Source organism: Carcharodon carcharias, chromosome 10, assembly GCF_017639515.1.
Source record: "Carcharodon carcharias isolate sCarCar2 chromosome 10, sCarCar2.pri, whole genome shotgun sequence".
NCBI classification, from domain to species: domain Eukaryota; kingdom Metazoa; phylum Chordata; class Chondrichthyes; order Lamniformes; family Lamnidae; genus Carcharodon; species Carcharodon carcharias.
Genome location: NC_054476.1, coordinates 153,386,826 through 153,405,690, shown reverse-complemented (window position 1 = coordinate 153,405,690; position 18,865 = coordinate 153,386,826). Strand labels below are relative to the sequence as shown.

Here is an 18,865-nt window from a genome sequence, read left to right as displayed (position 1 = left end):
ATAATCAGAAAACTACAGATCATACAGGTCTTATTTTGCAGCTAATATACAGTCCTGAGCAGGATTGCTCAACATATAAATTAAATTGTTAGAAGCAGTAACATTACAAACCATGGGTCGAACTCATCATTTTCAACGAGAATAAACACAGGCCTACGAACAAGTTACTTCCTCACTTTTCAGAGGATAATTTTGTGGAAAAAAACTAGTCAAGGGGTGAAAAGAAATTTAAATAAACACGATCGACATTGAGCCCAGGTTCAAATCCCTGCTCAACTTAGTTCCTGATTGGAAACATACTGAGAAAGTGCTGCCTGATCAGGAAGGCAGAAAGAGGATCCAGACAGGAATTCGTACTTCATATTAATCAGCCAACTGGCAGTATGCTGGCCAGAGTGCTAGGGGAATGCAGCTTGCTTATCCACCCTTGCAGAAACAATGATGGAAGAATTCAAATAAATTGCACTGATAATAAAATTAATAATTTTTAAAAGTATGTATGTAATCTACACTCAAGCACACATCCAACAGGCAAGTTTGAAATCTGTTGATTGAACATTTAACAACTAAAACTAATTGTTAGCCATTAGCTTCAAAAAGTGTTTTTTGTATATTAATACATCTCCTTGCATCACTCCATGGATTGCTGACAGCCATTGAATAAAGAGCAAGAAAAGTACATTGTGCTCCAAACAGAAGGCAACTCGTAACACTTCTAATTTTTGATTAAATAAAATATCAACGTGAGTATTTACTAGGGAAATTTACCAAACTAATCACAACATCCTTGGAAGTCTCTGATAACAATAAGATACATTAGTTTAATATTAAACAAAATGCTTTCAGTACCTGAAAAAAATTAAACTTTGGGATCTTAGGAAAATGGGAGAATGTCACAACATTCGGGGCTTCATCATGGAATTCATTCTTAATCAACCATTAAAGTTCAGTAACTTCTCAAAGTTTTTAAGGTATTATGAAAAGCTCTCAGACCATGCTGACAGGATCACTTTAAGAGCTATGCTGCAACAATTACCTGAATCATTTATGCTCTTTAAGCAGGAGAGGGCAGCATTCAGCCGACAGCATTCTTCAGGGTTGGCTCCATACCTCTTCATGGCTTCACAGACCTTTGTATCCGACATGTTCAGTAAGATGTCTAGTGTTAGATCACCTGGGACCCCCTGAAGAACACAATGCAAATATTAAAACTGAAATCACAATATTTCAACTTACATTACAATAGAATTTAATGGAATTCAGCTGCTTTTATGCTGAATCCCTCATGCTAAACTACTCAGTTGTGACAGCATTGGAATATTTATGCTTTAAACACAGACTAATAAAAAGCAACACCTTTCTCCAAAAGTTAAACAGATCAGTTTTACCCCCACAGAAAATAGCCAAAACAAACAGTGATCAACAAAGTAATGAACAGCTTTGAAATTGTCTATCGTACTTTCAGAAAAGCATCAGTGAGGTCCCAAAACACAGGAATACATTTCAATCACATGGCTTGTTACAGATGTTTAAGGAGGGGATTGCAGGAAATAGATTCCCATGTCAAATTGCAATGCGATACCAGTCATTTCAGCTCCAGTAACAGTTTTGTTAAGCACCAGATGAAGGGAACAATCAACGGTGACAGCAGTTTAGAGAAAAACAAACTGTTGAGTGACCTCACCCCATGTGACCCACTAGCTAACAGGCATTGTGCAGCCCACTGTTTTTTAATAAAGGCTTACACTTAGGAAAGGCTTCGATGCAAACTTTGGGCGCTATACAGTAACAGATGGTGCAGGCACCATGATATAGGAGTCTTTATAAATGTCTGCAAAGGATTACTTAAAATTAAGTACTGTTCAGCCCAATGTTCAGTGCAATGCACCAATTGTTTCAAAGATCTTGCAAAGATCTTTAAATAAATTCTGCAGGTTATCCTGGGTTCTCCAGGGCTGTGTACCGTCTTGTGTGTTATTGAGAAAGTATGTAGGATCTCGGGCCCAGCCCCTGGGTGTCTGCTGAGTTAGCTGATGCTAGATCATTGCCCCAAGATAGATAAGAGTGAAAGAACCCACATAAAGCCTGGTTTCCCATTCCTGACAATGTTTCACTGATCACTCAAGAGCTATGTGAGGGAACCAGACTAGCCACGGCTGGTGGTCTTAGTCATGAACTAAGTCTGCTAACATTGGAGTGCAATGTTCACTTTAATTTTCCTTTGCCACGTGTGGCCTGTTTGTTGTGTGCGTGTGCACACATCTCGGTTAAAATCTTGATACGCGACCCGCTTGTCCCCTGCGTAGCACGTTTCTGGTTGTTATGCAGTCGTACGGCTTAGAAGCAAGTTGCTAGAGCGGTCTTTTGGGCAAAGGAAGGCACGTCCACTATTTCTGAAGCGGAATTCTACACTTTAAAATAATAATCTTTGGTATTGGGTTCTCAAGAATGCATATTTACATTTTATGAAGTCATTTTACATACAGGTTCATACACATTTTGTTAATGATTTTAAAAATATTTTTGTAGTTTTTACTTTGCCTTTGTCAGTACTCATTTATGCAACATGTCATTCTTACAATGCAATTTGGGCAGAAAAGTATAGGATTAGAACTTTATCATTTAATATATAAGGGATTACCTGTTACAAAAAGATCTATCTTTTAACTTTTAGAACCAAATTCCTTGAAATTGTACACATCTGTGTGGGTATCTATAGATTTCAAAAGCTTAATGAATTGTTGTTTGTCTTTGTTTTATTTTTGGCCAAAAGGATGCATAAATTAACAGTGTGTACTGTACTGGAGAACTGAAGATATGCTGTGGGAATTCCAACTTTAAGGCCATTTTGTGTATTTTCAGGTGCTATTTCCATTGAATATACAGCACAGAAACAAATCATTTGGCTGAACTAATCTTTGTTGGTGACATGCAACTAAGATCAGCAATCTGATTACAAGCCACCAGTAAAGTTGAAGGCTGGTGGGTTTTAATTTCATTTATATAAGATTCAACATTATATTCTGTCTTTTTGTCTTATAATCATGTGGATTATCATGGTACGAGAAAATTGGTCACATTGTATTAGTTAAGCTTGCAATGTGGATGTAATGAAACAATTTCATGGGTAACACAGGGTACTATTCCACTACCAACAACAAAACCAAAAATTAACATGGGAATAACATTCCCCAGGGTCTCAAGTCTGTCGAAAATTGCTTAAGTTTCATTCAAGTTTTTGCCATCTGATCACCCCTCAGTAAGACTACAGAATAATTATCCCTCTCAGCTCTCTATTAGTTTCTGTTCTGCAGATCACTGACTTTTTTAGGGCAAAAGTTGAATATTCTTAGTAATGTTTGCTATTTCAGTTTGTAGATAAAAGTAGATAATAAGCAAAGAATGAAAGTGATAGTTACAAGTTTAAAACTTCCATTAAGATAAAAGCAATATACTGCGGATGCTGAGGAAACAGAAAATGCTGCAGAAAAACTCAGCAGGTCTGACAGCATCTGTAGTGAGAGAGTCAGAGTTAATATTTCCAGTCTGTATGATCCATCTTCAGAGCTAAAGAGAAGTAGAAATGTAATGAAATTTATACTGTTTAATGGGGTGGAGCAGGTGAAGCTGGATAGAAGGCCAGTGATAGACGGGGGCTCAGGCCCCAAACCCCAGGCTGATCTTCTCTAATCTCTGTAAAAGAAAAAACAGCAAAAGACTTTCTTTCATTCCCCATCTGATACTCCAAACTCCCTCTCACACTACACTCTTAGATTTTGAAAATGGCATTATGCAGCAAAAATGTCACACTCCAAATGTTACAAAAGAGCAAAAGGTGAGTCAGTTAGCTGATGCACAAAACAAGATTATGAAGAATTATTTTTTATTGAATATGTTGGGAAACAAATTCACGAAGAAAAGGTTTAGGCAGTGAGATTGTTCAATAATGAAAGTATAAAGAAAATAGAGAATAACCATAAGAGCTTGGTGAGTCACAAAATTGTTTGGGGCTGAGGCACATTGTTGAGGCAGAGAAGAAGGAGCTTCACTGCATCTAGTTGTGCCCCACGTGATCTGGGGATGCCTGATGCAGACAATGAATATCTGAAATGCAGAAGCTCCATTCTCCAGCACAAAGATCTTCACTCCACTCAGCACAAAGAAAAGCAGAACTTAAATAACAAGGGAAAGAAACTAACAGAAAATATGAACAGTGATGATGATCACAATATACGTTTTATCTTAAAAGGTAGAAATTTATAGATCACATGAACCCTCATCTCAAAGCCTTGCTATGTGTACTGTTCTAGGGAGCCGAATGATTCTTGGTCTAACCTTTAGTGTTTGCCTCATTTAGAATTGTGCACTGTTTCCAATTGCTGACTAGAGGAAGCTTGTCTTCAAATCTGTCCAGAATCCATGCCATCTTTATGGTGAATATCAAAATTCAAAGTAAAAATGGTCTTAGCCTTCTGCCTACCATATGGGTGGCCATACACATCTCAACAACCATTTATATTTACAAAGCGCCTTTAATGTAACAAAACATGCAGGTGCTTCACAGGAGCATTATAAAACTAAGTATAACAGTGGGCCAGATAAGGAGCTTTTAGGTCAGAATACCAAAAGCCTTGCAAAGAGGAAAGAGAGGCTGAGAAGTATAGGGAGGGAATTCCAGAGTTTGGGGCCAAGGCAATTGGAAGACATGGTCACCAACGTTGGAGCAGTTACAATTGGAAATGCACAAGGGGCCAGAATTAGAGCAGCACAAATATCTCAGAGAGTTGTGTGGTTGGAGGAGATAGAGATAGGGAGGGGCAAGGTCATGGAGGGATTTTAAATCATATCATACACCAGTTATTAAATATGGTAAACCAAAGGACATTTTGATAAACTGCATGAAAAAATTTTGCCTCACTATAACAAAAATGAAAACAGCAGTGGTGGCATACACAAACCTTAGCCATCGAGCCATTCCTCCATGAAAGTTTTGAAACTAATTTGGAAGTCAGCTCTTGGAGATTTACAACTCTCACAGGTTGCCGACACATTAAGTGTCTCCAGCTCAGCTACTGCTCTGTCAGAAGCTCTGTATTTATGGTCCTTGAAAAGAAAATCACTTAATGGCCTCCAGATCTTGGTTTTATAACCCTGCAATTTTTAAGTCAACAATATTACAATATTCTATGATGCAATGTGTTTCTTTGATCTCAGGACACTAACAGCAATGGCTTAGAAAGAAGAGCAAGATGATGTTTCACCGCTGAAACCTGGGTCTTTACTTTCCCCAGTTGAAATACATTCAAACAGTTTTAACCTAGCAGCTGCACCCAGGTAACCAGAGTAGGAAACGAAAACATCACGCTGGTGGCAGCAATGATGCAGTTCCGTAGCTCGGTTAGTGCATGCAAAAAAGAGTAGAGTTTTTTTTATTGCTATATCTGATTTGGAGGTACTCAGAGAAAAAAAGTTAATAAACTGGCTTTCCCTTGCCTTCACATGTACAAAATTCACTTATTAAAAATGTTTAACACTTTTCAATGTTGAGATACATCCATCTTATAGTACACCTAAAATGTGCAAATATAAAATGAAGTTCAATTCCTTTAAGTTTAGGGTCATCCTAAGTATTCACAGTGGGAACAGAACCTGATCCAGAATCAGTCAGCAAACAAATCCTGCATATTTCCCACATGAAGTCTTCTAGCAAGAGCTACCACGTGTTGAAAAATAACAGCAAAAATACTTCGCACATCAGTTAAATAGTGAGTACGTTCAGCTCTCAGTAATAAGTAATGCCATCAGTATTTAACTTTAACCTTGGCTAGTAGCTTCATTCACAGTCTTAGAGTCAGTGGTAAACAAGCTGGCAACTGCACAGTTATCCACGGCTAGTTCGAACTGAATGCCTGGTCAGCAATAGCCAAATCAAGTCTTTGGCATTTTTGTCAGTATTTTTTGCTTATGTATGACGTAAGTAGCGTGAAATCCAGCTTGATAGAATGCTTATTTAACTTGAGCAATTTGATGAGGGAGGGAATTCAGCACAATGAGGGAGAGGGTCCTGGTCTTTTACAAAGACAAGGAGTGGTCCAAGAGAGATCAGGAGACAGCAAGACCTAAGAGCTGAAGTCCAGAGAAATTAATTAAGTAAGTAGGTGTGTGATTGCTTGGTGCGTTTTAAGGGTTTTTCTCTAAACTAGGACCAGAAAGTATAAGTATATATTAAATTTATGGCTTAACTTAATATAACTATAAATAATCATTGAATAAAAGACTTTAAATAAATAAAATAAGGCTAGTCTAAGATACTGTAGAGCAGGTATTGTGTTTGGACTGTGGAACGTAGGAGTTTGGGGACAGCGAGGCTGTCTTGAGCAAGCACATTTGCAGGAGATGTCTCCATCTTGAATTTCTCTGGCTCAGTGTTATTGAACCAGAGCACAGTTTAGTGAGACTCCAACAGACAAGGGATTGGTGGGGGGGAGAGTGTGTGTGTGTGTGTGTGTGTGTGTGTGTGTGTGTGTGTGTGTGTGTGTGTGTGTGTGTGTGTGTGTGTGTGTGTGTGTGTGTGTGTGTGTGTGTGTGTGTGTGTGTGTGTGAGAGAGAGAGAGAGAGAGAGAGATTTTTGAATAGTTTAATCCAGAATACAGTCACACCCCAGAGGAAAACACACATTCATGAAAGGGAGGGTGTGAATGTGTGCCAGGTAGCAGGGATTTAGGTGGGGTAAGTAAGGAAGGAGGTCCCACAAACTCTGGTCTTGGACAAACAGGTATGATATACTTGCTACCTGTGAAGACAAGGAAAACGACTACATGGAGGAGGACTGTCACAGTACAGACCAGGGCACCATGACTCAGAAGGATGTCCAGAGTGGGAGGGCTCAGGTGGAGAAGTGCAAAATAGAAATATGGAAGTAATGGGGGACTCTATAATTAGGGGGATAGACGATGTCCCCTGCAGCCAAGAATGACAATCCCAAAGACCGTGTTGCCTACTCAGTGGCAAGGTATCGCACAGCAACTGGAGAAGAACTTGGGAAGACAGGGGATAAATCCAGTTGTCGAGGTCCATGTTGGAACAAATGACATAGGCAGTAAAAGGGAGGACGTCCTGCTGAAAGAGTATCAGGAGCTAGGCTCTAAAATAAAAAGCAGAACCTCAAGGATAATAACATTGACACTAGTTCTGGTATAGGAAGGAGGCTCCATTGACACCAGTGGGACAAGTGTTCTAGCAGAAAGGGTAATCAGGGAGGCGATAAAGGCTTTAAACTGATAAGGTAGGGAGAGGGATCTACAAGAAACATAAGCAATTTAAATGTAAATAAAATAGGGAAAAAGCATAGGAATGAAAAATTAAGGGAGGACATTGAAGCTAAGGAAATAAATGGAGTTATAGGAAAGGAGTATAAAAAGATGGTTAAACATGAAGTGTAAGGAAATCCTATTAAAAATGAATTAAAGTGCCTGTACAGCAATGCACCCAAGTGTCCACAATAAAACAGGGGGCCTGGAGACAATCAAGCATTGGGAGAAACCAAACAAAGTAGGGACAACTGAGACATGGCTCCAGAAAAATCAAGACTGAGAATTAAACATTGCATGGGACAACATATTTATAAAGATAGAGGGAAAAGAGGGAAGGTGGAATATCTGCAGCTATTAGGGATTACATAGGCAGTAGAAACAAAGGGATGTAGCAATCAGCAACAAAATAGAATCCATATGGATAAAGATAAAAAATAATAAAGGATCAATCACATTAATAGGTACAGTTTACAAACCACCTAATAATGAATGGTAGGTAGGGGAACTAGTATGCAGACAAACTAGAGAATTGAGTAAAAAACATAGAATAATAATCATGGGGGATTTCAACTACCCTGATATTAACTGGACAGAAGTAGTAAAAGGGAATGGTCTTCCTACAATGCTCACAGGATTCCTTTCTAATCCATTCCACTATGTAAAAAGCCCAACAAGGGAAGATTCACTATTTAATTTAGCAATGGAGAGTGAACCAGCAGAGGTAAGAGAAGTAAAGGTGGGGAAACTTCTAGTCAATAGCAACCATAATATATTATGCTTTAAAATGGTGCTAGAAAGGACATTTGTGGGATGAAAACCAGTTTAATAGACCGGAGGAAAGTTGATTTTAAGAGATTGAGAATAGAATTTAGGAAAATAAAATGGGCAACTATATTGGCAAACAACAATGGAAGACATTTAAAATGGTGTTCAGAGTTCAGGAAAATTATATTCCGCTAAGAAGAAAGGACAAATAACATCAGTGAGGCTCCATGGGTGAATAAAAATATAATCAAATTGAAGGCTAAGAAAGAGTTATACAATAAGTACATAAATGGCAGAGAAGTGTGGATAAGAGAGAATACAAAGAAATTGAGAAATAAAAACACAGTTGGGAAGGCAAATAGGAACTATGAAACTAAATTATCAAGGAACATAAAAGAAAATAGTAAATTATTTTACAGGCACATCAATTAAAAAAAGAAAGGCTGTTATGGGAATGGGACCATTAAGGGGTAGACAGGATAATACCATGGGTAAAATAGATGATAGAAATATTAAATAATTTTCACTTTGGTATTTATCAGGGAAATTGAACTGACAGACAAGAAATTGGTGAAATGAGAAATGAGGTAATGCATTTAAAATAAAATTGGGATGCACTGAATAACCCAACTAAACTCAGAGGATAAACTCAGATGGATTGCAATACACATATTTTAAAAGAATCAAGGGAAGAGATAGTAGTGACATTACTACATCATTTTAATAATTAATTAGAAAAAGGTGTAGCATCAGAAGGCTGAAGGACAAATAATGCAATTCCTATATTTAAGAAGGGGACAAAACATGCCGAGGGAATAATAGACCAGTCAACTTACCATGGGTAGTAAGAAAAATAATGGAATCCCTACTAAAGCAAAGAAGAACATTGAGAAACAAAAACAATATTTAAGCATCAGCTTGGATTTCAAAAGGGAAAATCTTGCTTGACAAATCGGAAATTAATTTTTTTTGAAGAGGCAACAGAGAGCAGACAATGATAATGCAGCAGTTGTAATTTATCTGGATTTTCAAAAGGCCTTTGATAAGGTGCCCCATAATACACTAATGGATAAGATTAGAGAATGTGGAGACAGGGGACCTGTAACAGAATGGATTAGGTTACCTGGCTTCAAGACAGATAGCAGAGAATAGGAATATAGTTGTTCAAAGTGGCAGAAGTGGGGAACTAGTGTTCAACAAGGATCAGTACTGGGACCTCTGCTGTTTGCCATTTACATGAACAATTTAGGCTTTGGAATCAAAAACAATTTCTACACTTGCGAATTATACAAAATTTAGGTGCATGGGAGAAAGAGATAGTAAATACTGAGGAGGACATGGATACACGTGCAGAATGGGCAAATAATTGGCAAACAAAGCTCAATACATATAAATGTGAGATAGTAAATTTTGGTAGGAAGAATAGGGAGGTCACTTATTTTTTGTAAGAAGCAAGTCCCGGTGGGGCATTAAGTGCAAATATTCCAATCACTAAAAGTTGAGAAGCACTGCAGAGGGTGCAAAGAAGATTTACAAGGTGATACCAAAAATCGTGGGTATACATATCAGGAAATGATTGACAAGCTGGGACTAACCTGGGTCTCTTTTCTCCTGAAAAATGAAGGCTGCAGGGTGACCTAATAGAGGTATTGAAAATTAAGAAAGGTTTAGATAGGGTGGATGCAGAGAGAATGCTTCCTCTTCTGAGATAACTACTGGCCATCAATATAATAGTCACCATGAAATCCAATAGGGAGTTCAGAAGAAACCTCCTTATTCAGAGAATGGTTTGAAGCGAATGGGATAGAATCTAAGGGGAAGCTAGACAACCATATGAGGGAGAAGGAAATAGAGGGTTACAATGATCAATTTCGATGAGAAAAGCCAGGAGGAGGCTTGAGTAGAACATAAATGCCAGCATAGATGGTTGGGCTGAATGGCCTGTTTCTGTGTCATATATTCAATGAAATCCTATGTAAGGACATAAGTATCCAAATAGAATGCATCCTTTTATTTTAATTACTTTCCTGCTTCAAGTATTTGTCATAAAAATATAATTTTCATAATATTATTGTAACTTATTGTAAAGGTAGGTTAATAATGGGGTTTGGATTAGTTTGTGTGTGAGATTTTAACTGAATTACAGACAGCTGGTGTGGGTGCTTTGATGTAGCAGGAGGGAAACTAGGTTTGAAACGCTAAATACATAAACATGGCTGAAGTTTAAGAATGTGAGCTGTGAAGAATATTTGCATTTTTAGATAAACCAGAGTCGTGACTTTCAAAGAGATGCTAAGGTGTTATACCTAGCCAACAGAGGCTACGCGAAACAGTGTGTTTATTTTTCCCAAAGATTACTGATACGTGTGTTATGAAAAAATTATATTATGGAAAAAGTAAAGTTGCAAAGACATATTGGGGCATTGGGATTTACATTAAAAAGAGAGAAACCTGGATAAAGAAGATGAGGTTATGTGTAAGAAGACGACATTCTAAGATCCAACAAGTGTGAAAAGCCTCCAGCCTCTATGTACCAAGCTACTGCCTCCAGGAACCAATGCTAAGAGAATTCATTTTAAATATCACTGTCCAGGGCATTGCGTGCTTTGCCTGGGTTTGAAGTCTGTCTTGTTTTACTGTTGCCCTAACGGAGGTGTAACTGGGAACTGGATTAATTAGGGGATTTAGGGGTTATTGCAGTAAATTTATAGATCTATGTATGTGCTTAAAATCATTTAACAACAAATGTCTAATTTAGTTTTGTAAAAAACCTCTAAGACTTGGTGGACTAATTACTCCTGAATCCAAGGCACACATCTCGAAATAAAAATACAAATTGCAAAAATAATTGTGGCAGCTATTTCAAGTTTCCCTTTGGGATTTGAGCAGCTCAGTATTTACCATCCGCTGTGCCACAACAATTGGTCAATGGAAGCACATACATGGACATGTTACAAAGCATCTGTTTATTTTACAATTTCCTAAGGAAATTAAAATACAGAAACTGGTTTGTTTACTTCAATCTAAAATACAAACACATACAAGACGGACGATGGTTGCACTGTACCAGTAACCAGTTAATGCTGCTTGTAGTTAGTGCCACAATTATGTAACACCAAGGCAGATTTCCAACAGTATCCAGTAACAAGCACACATCAGAGAAAAAGCATTCAAAAGAAACCAAAAATCAACTGATGGATTAATAACAGCCAAGATGGTTTCAGATTGCTAATTTGTTTAAATGAATCAAAGTTCATATTAGTGTATCACTCCCTTGTATTTTATGGCAACTTATTCAACAACAAAATTCACTGTATACTTCATATACAGAGCACATCAATTCTGGATGATTGAACAAATAATTATTAGTTTGACGAAGATGTAGTGGCCTCAAGTGTAGCACCAAAAGCTTAGGAAGTCCATCTAAACAATTTTCATGCATATACAATGCAACTGTTGCATAAACTAAGACTTGTGCACAGTAGTCAATAGATGGTATCCAGTATAGTTGTTTAGCATTCAAATATTTCTAGAAATGTAATTCAAAGAAAACAGCTGTTCTTTCATCTAAATCCTATGAGACACTGGCTCTGGTCTTAATCTTCCCCATATTGTATTCTTTGGATAATTCTAAACTAATTTGAAAAATTTAATCAATTAAAAATTTTAAGACAACAAAAAACAATTTTTGACATAGTAAAGGCTTCTGAAGGCAGTTGAAGTTGTGCTCCAAAGTTGTGATTTAAATAAACATTTATCTGGATCACTATTCTGATGTTTCTTCTCCATACAAACGGTAAATGCTACACTTGGAGCAAGTAGCTCTGTGTCTGACATAACATTGTAAGTTTAAGTGATTGAGATCTAAGGTTAGTTACAGTACACAGCAAACTACACAAAGGCAAATAATCAAGAGATTATATTTACATGGGAATGACGACCTTGGTTTAAGGGGCTCAGACAGACTTTGAGACCTGCAGCCAGTCCCCATGACACACGACAAATGAAAGTAAGTCAGTAGAAAACAAGAGGCTTTCTTAGCTCTCACAACTGTGCTATACATATGTAGAAGCTTAAAATAAATTAGTCAACATGATCCCTTCAAGCTTAGCTTTAATATGATTACTTGAATATTAAGCCAGTGTTTGATGCAACATTCATTACAGTCACAACAGATTTTAGCTGTTCTTTGTCTAATGCACTCCTCGAGATGTCACAAACTGAATTTTTCTCCCAACTGCATTTTCTACAGTGTTAGAACACTGCTCAAAGCGTTGAAAAGAAAACAGGAAGTGGTAATGGCTCAGGGAAGTCCTCGACTTCAACTGCTGTTTGACAGTGAAATGGAGCTGCTTGGAAATTGCATTAAAGAGAAATAAAAGCACAAAACTGTGTCCTGCAACTCCATAAACTGGCCCTAAATGATAAAATAACTAGATTCAGACAGCCAATTTACCCTACAGAAACATATTTGTTAACCATCTCCATGAATGACTTACTTCCTATACTTCCAAAGTGCTTATATAAGAATTTATTCTGGACATTTGAGGAAGTCTTCTCTCATTGTTACAATAGTTCTAAGTTATAGACAACAGTGTTTGTATATCTAGCCCCACTAGGAACTAGGTAGAAATTGTCCAAACTCATTTCACACAACAGTGGACGATGATGCAGGTTCTGCTTAATTCCCAATCCAAGCTACATTCTGTAGGGAGGCACTGAGCAGCAGAGGCATCACATCCCTGTAATGTGGAGAAAAAAAAAATCAAATATAATTTATCCTTAATTATTCACTGTTGTGCACCTCTTACAGCTAACCAAAAGTAGACATTGATGGAAGTCAGGTTATATTTGCATTGTCAGAAACACAGGGTGAGGTTACACATTAGAAGATTTCAAGAGTGTGCCCGCTTTGTTGGAGGATAACTATTTGCAATAAGGTCTGTTGGCTATAGGTGTCCAAATGAAATGGCTTTGTGCATAGGCCTATTCATTGGGAAATGGGTGGGTGGGTGGGTGGGTGGGGGGGGGGGGGGGGGGGGGGGGGGGGGGAGAGAGAGAGAGAGAGAGAGAGAGAGAGAGAGGGGGGGGTGGTGCAGGGGAAGAGTGTGAAAAAAAAACTTGACAACACAAACATGCTGAGAAATAGCACTAATTGCCAATGACATTCAGATGCCAGAAAGTGTGGGAAATAGGGTCTCTGTGAGGCAGTAATAGGTGCTCCACGGAAACTAGGATTGAGGAATATTAGTCAGGTACAGCAAAGGAATGCATACTCTGCAACTAGCTGTGACGTACCTGATGTTAATTGGATGTCTTCCCAAAAGCACCAAACTCCAGGTAAAAATAATATATATTCATGTAGCAGAATCATTATGGAATTTAGTTTTCAGTAAACCATTTGGCCCAGTAACTGCCAATATGTAGCTGTGGAGAAGCAGCAATAGCTGGAACAAGGCAAAGTGGCAGATAGCCCAGTGGATAAAAAGCCTGTTCAATGTACTATTATGTCACTCAAACTAGTAGGTCCCAGGTCTGGAGTCTCAGCAAGCAACTCTTAAGGAGTGCAGCAAGTGACATCAATGTTATCCGACTTGCTGGAACGAGAAATTAGACAATACTCCCACTCCAAATTGCTGTCCAGTACGTCCTGCTTGACTGTGCATTTGTTGGTTGATTGAACAAGAGAGATATTAGGGCAGCTCTAAAATTCTTAGCAATAAGAGCCTGCACTCATTGTTTAGGCCCGTATATGAATGTTCAGCAAATGCTGCCCAATCTCAGAATCACATCTAAATAGACGTTTTGTTTTCGGGTTTGCAAAGGTGGGCTGGTTGAGTATGGTCTGTACTCTAATACTAACAACTTAAGTACACTATTAGATTCAATCACTCCAAGGTATAGCCCTATCTAGGTGCTACTTTCATGCCAACTTCTCCCCGACTCCTCTACATCCAGTCATCATGTGACTGTCGACAATGTGGGCAGTCCTGTTTGCCAGTTCAATATTAACCCTTGCTATGCTGAACACCCTCATACTACACCTCCCCCCCCCAAGTCTTTACCCAATATATTTACAATACCAGCTTTCTTTACATGCTACCCTTTCTCCTCTCCTCCCCTCCCCACCCCCAAGTCTCTGACTTTATAAATTCAGACAGTCCACAGGCTTGATTTTTTTTCTAGGTCTTGTTCTTGTGGTATTTGGAGGAGTGGTGGGCTCAGTTACTTTACACAGGCCTTGTTGGTTCAGAGTTGACATCTTAGTATTCGGCATTTCTGGCAGCTGGTTGTCTCCACCTGATTCACTTAAAATGTATAGTAAGAGGTTTGCCTCCAGGGATGAGGTGGCAACTCCTTCTGTTCCCCCTGATCATGCCTTCTGGGGTGTGTATCAGGTATGACCTTGGTTGACCACGATCTCTCCAGACGACACCCTATCTTTCAAGGTCTCTGATCCAAGCCTTATCACCTGTGTGTAACTGGGGCAGATTTCTAGTACAGAGCTTCTTATTGTAGGCAGAATCCTGTCTCTGTCTGTAGGGCTGTTCTTAGTCCTGAACCTTCCAGTATTTCTTGATTGCCAACTCTCGGATTAATTTCTTTGGCAGCGTTGGGAGTTGAGTGTGAAGTTTTCTGCCCATCAGGAGCTCTGATAGAGCCAATCCACATTGCAGCTGGGTGATTCTAAATGTTAAAAGCACCATTGGGAAGTCTTGGATTTTTTTCCTCAAAAGGGTTTTAATGGTGTGAATGCCTCTTTCTGCCTCACCGTTAGATTGTGGATACCTCAGGTAACTGGCAAGGCGTTGAAAGCCATAACTGATGCCAAATTGAGTGAAGCATTCATTTACGAATTGTGGGCCATTATCGGACACCAACTGGTCCAGGATGCCATGGCGCACTAACATGTCCATCAAAGACCTAACAACAGCCTCTGTGGTCGTCGTGTGTATTGCTTCACTTCGATCCATCAGGTGAAATAATCAACTATGCTGAGAAAAGACCTGCTATTAAACATGAATAAATCCATTCCCAATCTTTCCCACAGCCTGATAGGGAACTGTATGGGGATAAGGGGCTCCCTCTGGACAGGTTTGAGAAGAGCACACGCTGGCAGTTTGAGATCATTTCTTCAATTGTCTGATATTCTCCCCACCACACTGCAGACAGGGCCTATGCTCTGCACTGTGTAATGCCCAGCTGGCCTTGGCGGGTTGGTTGGAGAATCTCCAGCCATAGGGAGACTGGAATGACCAACCGCTCATTATATACTAGCAGATCATCTATCACGGTGAAATGTTTTTGCTGTTCAAAACAAATTTTCATGACATTGCCACCTGGCCACCATTGTTGACAGTAACAAAGGAAGCAGATATAATCCTCAACTCACAACGGCTCCTGGTGTATTTGCTGAAGCTTTCCTGAGGTAGCCAGCAGTTTATTTCTCACCAATTAGAAATACGACTTGAGCTCACCGACCAGGTTGACATCATGTTCAGCAGAACTTTAGCCTTGGATAGCGTGTCTCCAGTCATTTGATGTTTCCTTTAACCATGCTCTTTACATATGATACAGTGTATCAGATGCGAACGGAATCTCAGAATTCTGGGGGGGGCATCTTCGCAAGTCTTTTGAGTCTAACAGCGAGACCAATGGTTTATGATCCATTTTGAAGGTGATTTGCAGGTCAATAACATAGTCAGAGAACTTCTCGCAAGGCCACGTGACTGCAACAGCTTTATTTTCAATAACAGCATACTATATCTGTGTCTGACAGTCCTCTAGATGCATAATACACTGGTTGGCAACATCCATCCAGTCACTTCTGGAATAAAACTGCCTCTAGGCCAGTGGAGGAGGCATCTGTAGCTATTGTAGAGGGCAGGGATGGGCCATAGTAAGTCAGGATATCAGATGAGAGCTGCATGTCTTTGATTTGACCAAGTGCTTGCTCTTGCTGCACCTCCCAGCACCACCCTTGGCCCTTTGCGTGAAGGTGCCACAGAGTGTCTATGGCCTGCGCCAATTTGGGCAGAAATTTTGCCAACTAGCTCACCATACCCAGCCAGGAGCCTTTTAGGGGGCGGTGGGGGGGGAGAATCTCAAATAGATAAGCAACTCAGATCTCAAACCAGTGTCCTCAACTGAAATAAGGGTAAATAGAGGTATGAAGAAAGAGTTGTCTAAAGCAAGCTGGGACATTAGGCTAAAGGGAAGGTCAGTTGATGAGCAGTGGCAGTCATTTAAGCAGATACCTCAATGCTCAGCAAAAATTAATCACTATCAAAAAGAAGGACTCGATGAGAAGGATGAACCACCCGTGGTTAACAAAAGGTGGTCAAGGAGAGTATTGAATCAAAAACTAAGGCATACAAAGCAGCAAAAACTAATAGTAGGCCAGAGGATTGGGAATTTTTTTTTTTTAGGAACCAGCAGCAGATGACTAAAAAGCTAATAAAGAGGGAGAAATTTGATTGTGAAAGTGGATTGTCAAGAAATATAAAAACAAACTGCAAGAGCTTCTATGAGTATATAAAAAGAGTGGCTAAAGTGAGTGTGGGACCCTTGGAGGATGTGACTGGAGAATTGATAATGCGGAACAGGGAAATAGCAGATAATTTAAACCAATATTTTGCATCGGTCTTCACAGTGGAGGATACTATAAACATCCCAAAGATATCAGATCAGCAAGGAGCTAATAGGAGGAAAGATCTTTTAACAATCTCTCTCATGAGGGACAAAGTACTTGACAAACTAATGGGGCTAAAGACAGACAAGTCGCCAGGACCTGATGGCCTGCCTACAAGGGTTTTAAAGGAAATGGCTGCAGAGATAGTGGAGACATTGGTCGAAATATTCCAGAACTCACTGGATTCCAGGAGGGTCCCAGTGGATTGGAAAACCGCTAATGTGGCACCCCTGTTCAAGAAGGGAGGGAGACAAAAAGCAGGAAACTATAAACCAGTTAGCCTAACATCTGTCATTGGGAAAATGCTAGAGTCCATTATTAAGGAAGATAGAACAAGAAATTTAGAAAAGCTTAATGCAATCAAACAGAGTCATCATGGTTTGGTGAAAGGGAAATCATGTTTGACAACTTTGCTAGAGTGCTTTGAAGATATAACAAGCAGAGTTGATAAAGCTAGGTGTAGTGTATTTGGATTTCCAGAAGGCATTCGATAAGGTGCCACATAAAAGGTTATTGCACGATATTGGGAGTATGTATTAGCATGGATTGAGGATTGGTTAACACACAGAAGAATCGGGATTAATAGGTCATTTTCAGGTCGGAAGACGTAACTAGTGGAGTGCCACTAGGATCAGTCCTTGGGCCTCAATTATTTACTATCTATATTAATGACTTGGAGGAGGGGCCAGAGTGTAATATATCCAAATTTGCTGACGATACAAAAATAGGTGGGAGGGCGTGTTGTGATGAGGGCCTAAGGAATTTACAAGGGGATATAGAAAGGTTGAATGAGTGAGAAAAAAACTTGGCAGATGGAGTTTAATGTAGGAAAGTGTCAGGTCATGCACTTAGGCAGGAAGAATCAAAAGGCAGACTATTATTTAAATGGGGCGCAACTCCAAAAAAAAGTGCAACACAGAGGGATCTGGGTGTTCTTGTGCATGAAACACAAAAGGTTAGCATGCAGGTGCAGCAAGTAATTAAAGAGGCAAATGGAATTTTGGCCTGTATTGCTAGGGGGTTGGAGTTTAAAAATATGGAAGTCTTGTTACAACTGTACAGGATGTTGGTGAGGCCACACCTGGAGTACTGTGTACAGTTTTAGTCACCGTATTTAAGAAAGGATACAATGGCATTGGAGGTAGTTCAAAAGAGATTCAATAGGCAGATTCCTGGGCTAAAGGAGTTGGCTTGTCAACAGGTGCTAAACAGTGTAGGCCTTTATTCATGAGAGTTTAAAGAATGAGGGGTGATCTTATTGAAAAGTACAATGTTCTGGGGGGGCTTGACAGGGTAGATGTTGAGAAGATGTTTCTACTAGTGGGGGAATCTCGAACTAGGGGACATAGTTGCAGAATAAGGAGACATTCATTTAAAACTGAGATGCGAAGGAATTTCTTCTCTCGGAGGGTAGTGAATGTCTGGAATTCTCAAACCCAGAGAGCTGTGGAGTCTAGATCACTTAAAGTATTTAAAGAGGAGGTAGATAGATTTTTGAAATATCAGAGAGTTGAGGGCTACGAGGAGCTGACGCGAAAGAGGAGTTGAGGCCTGGGGCAGATCAGCCAAGATCTTATTGAATGACAGGGCAGGTTTGAGGGGCTGAATGTCCTATTCCTGCTCCTATTTCTTATGTTCTTATGTATGTTCCAAAGTGTCCCAGCCAGTTGTAGTTCAAGCACTGCACAGAGATGGCTTGACATTGCTCTTGCCCATGATATCTTTTGGATCCACAATACTGACATGGTCTCCCACCATCTTGTGGTCAGTTTGGGTACTGCCTTTCTCGGCCTGGAGTCTACCCCTTTGTTGCTCTATGAAGACAGCTGGGGTTGCTCTATACCACGGCCTAACCGTACCATCTTAAATGGACCAGTGTGGTTGGCAGGTTTCAGACTGCATGACCATTTGGATGGCTTTTTCTAGGGTCAGATCTTCTTAGATACGAACATACATACAAACATATGAATTAGGAGCACGAATAGGCCACTCGGCCTACTCCAGCATTCAGTAAGATCATAGCTGATCTGATTGTAACCTCAACGCCACATTCCTGCCTAACCCGACAGCTTTTTATCCCCTTGTTAATCTATCT

General features: G+C 39.5%; 1 protein-coding gene across 11 annotated transcripts in view; it reads right to left on the bottom strand.

Moving 5' to 3' along the window:
• Window positions 1-18,865, bottom strand: part of ksr1a (kinase suppressor of ras 1a) — a 197,307-nt gene that overhangs the window by 48,438 nt on the left and 130,004 nt on the right. For all 11 annotated transcript variants that reach the window (XR_005944225.1, XR_005944224.1, XM_041197696.1 and 8 more), the window contains exon 3: window positions 1,037-1,184. Coding sequence is in view for 9 of the 11 variants with exons in the window: in XM_041197696.1 (XP_041053630.1) it covers window positions 1,037-1,184 (148 nt within the window). In the remaining 2 variants the exon portion in view is untranslated. The remainder of the gene's footprint in view (window positions 1-1,036; window positions 1,185-18,865) is intronic.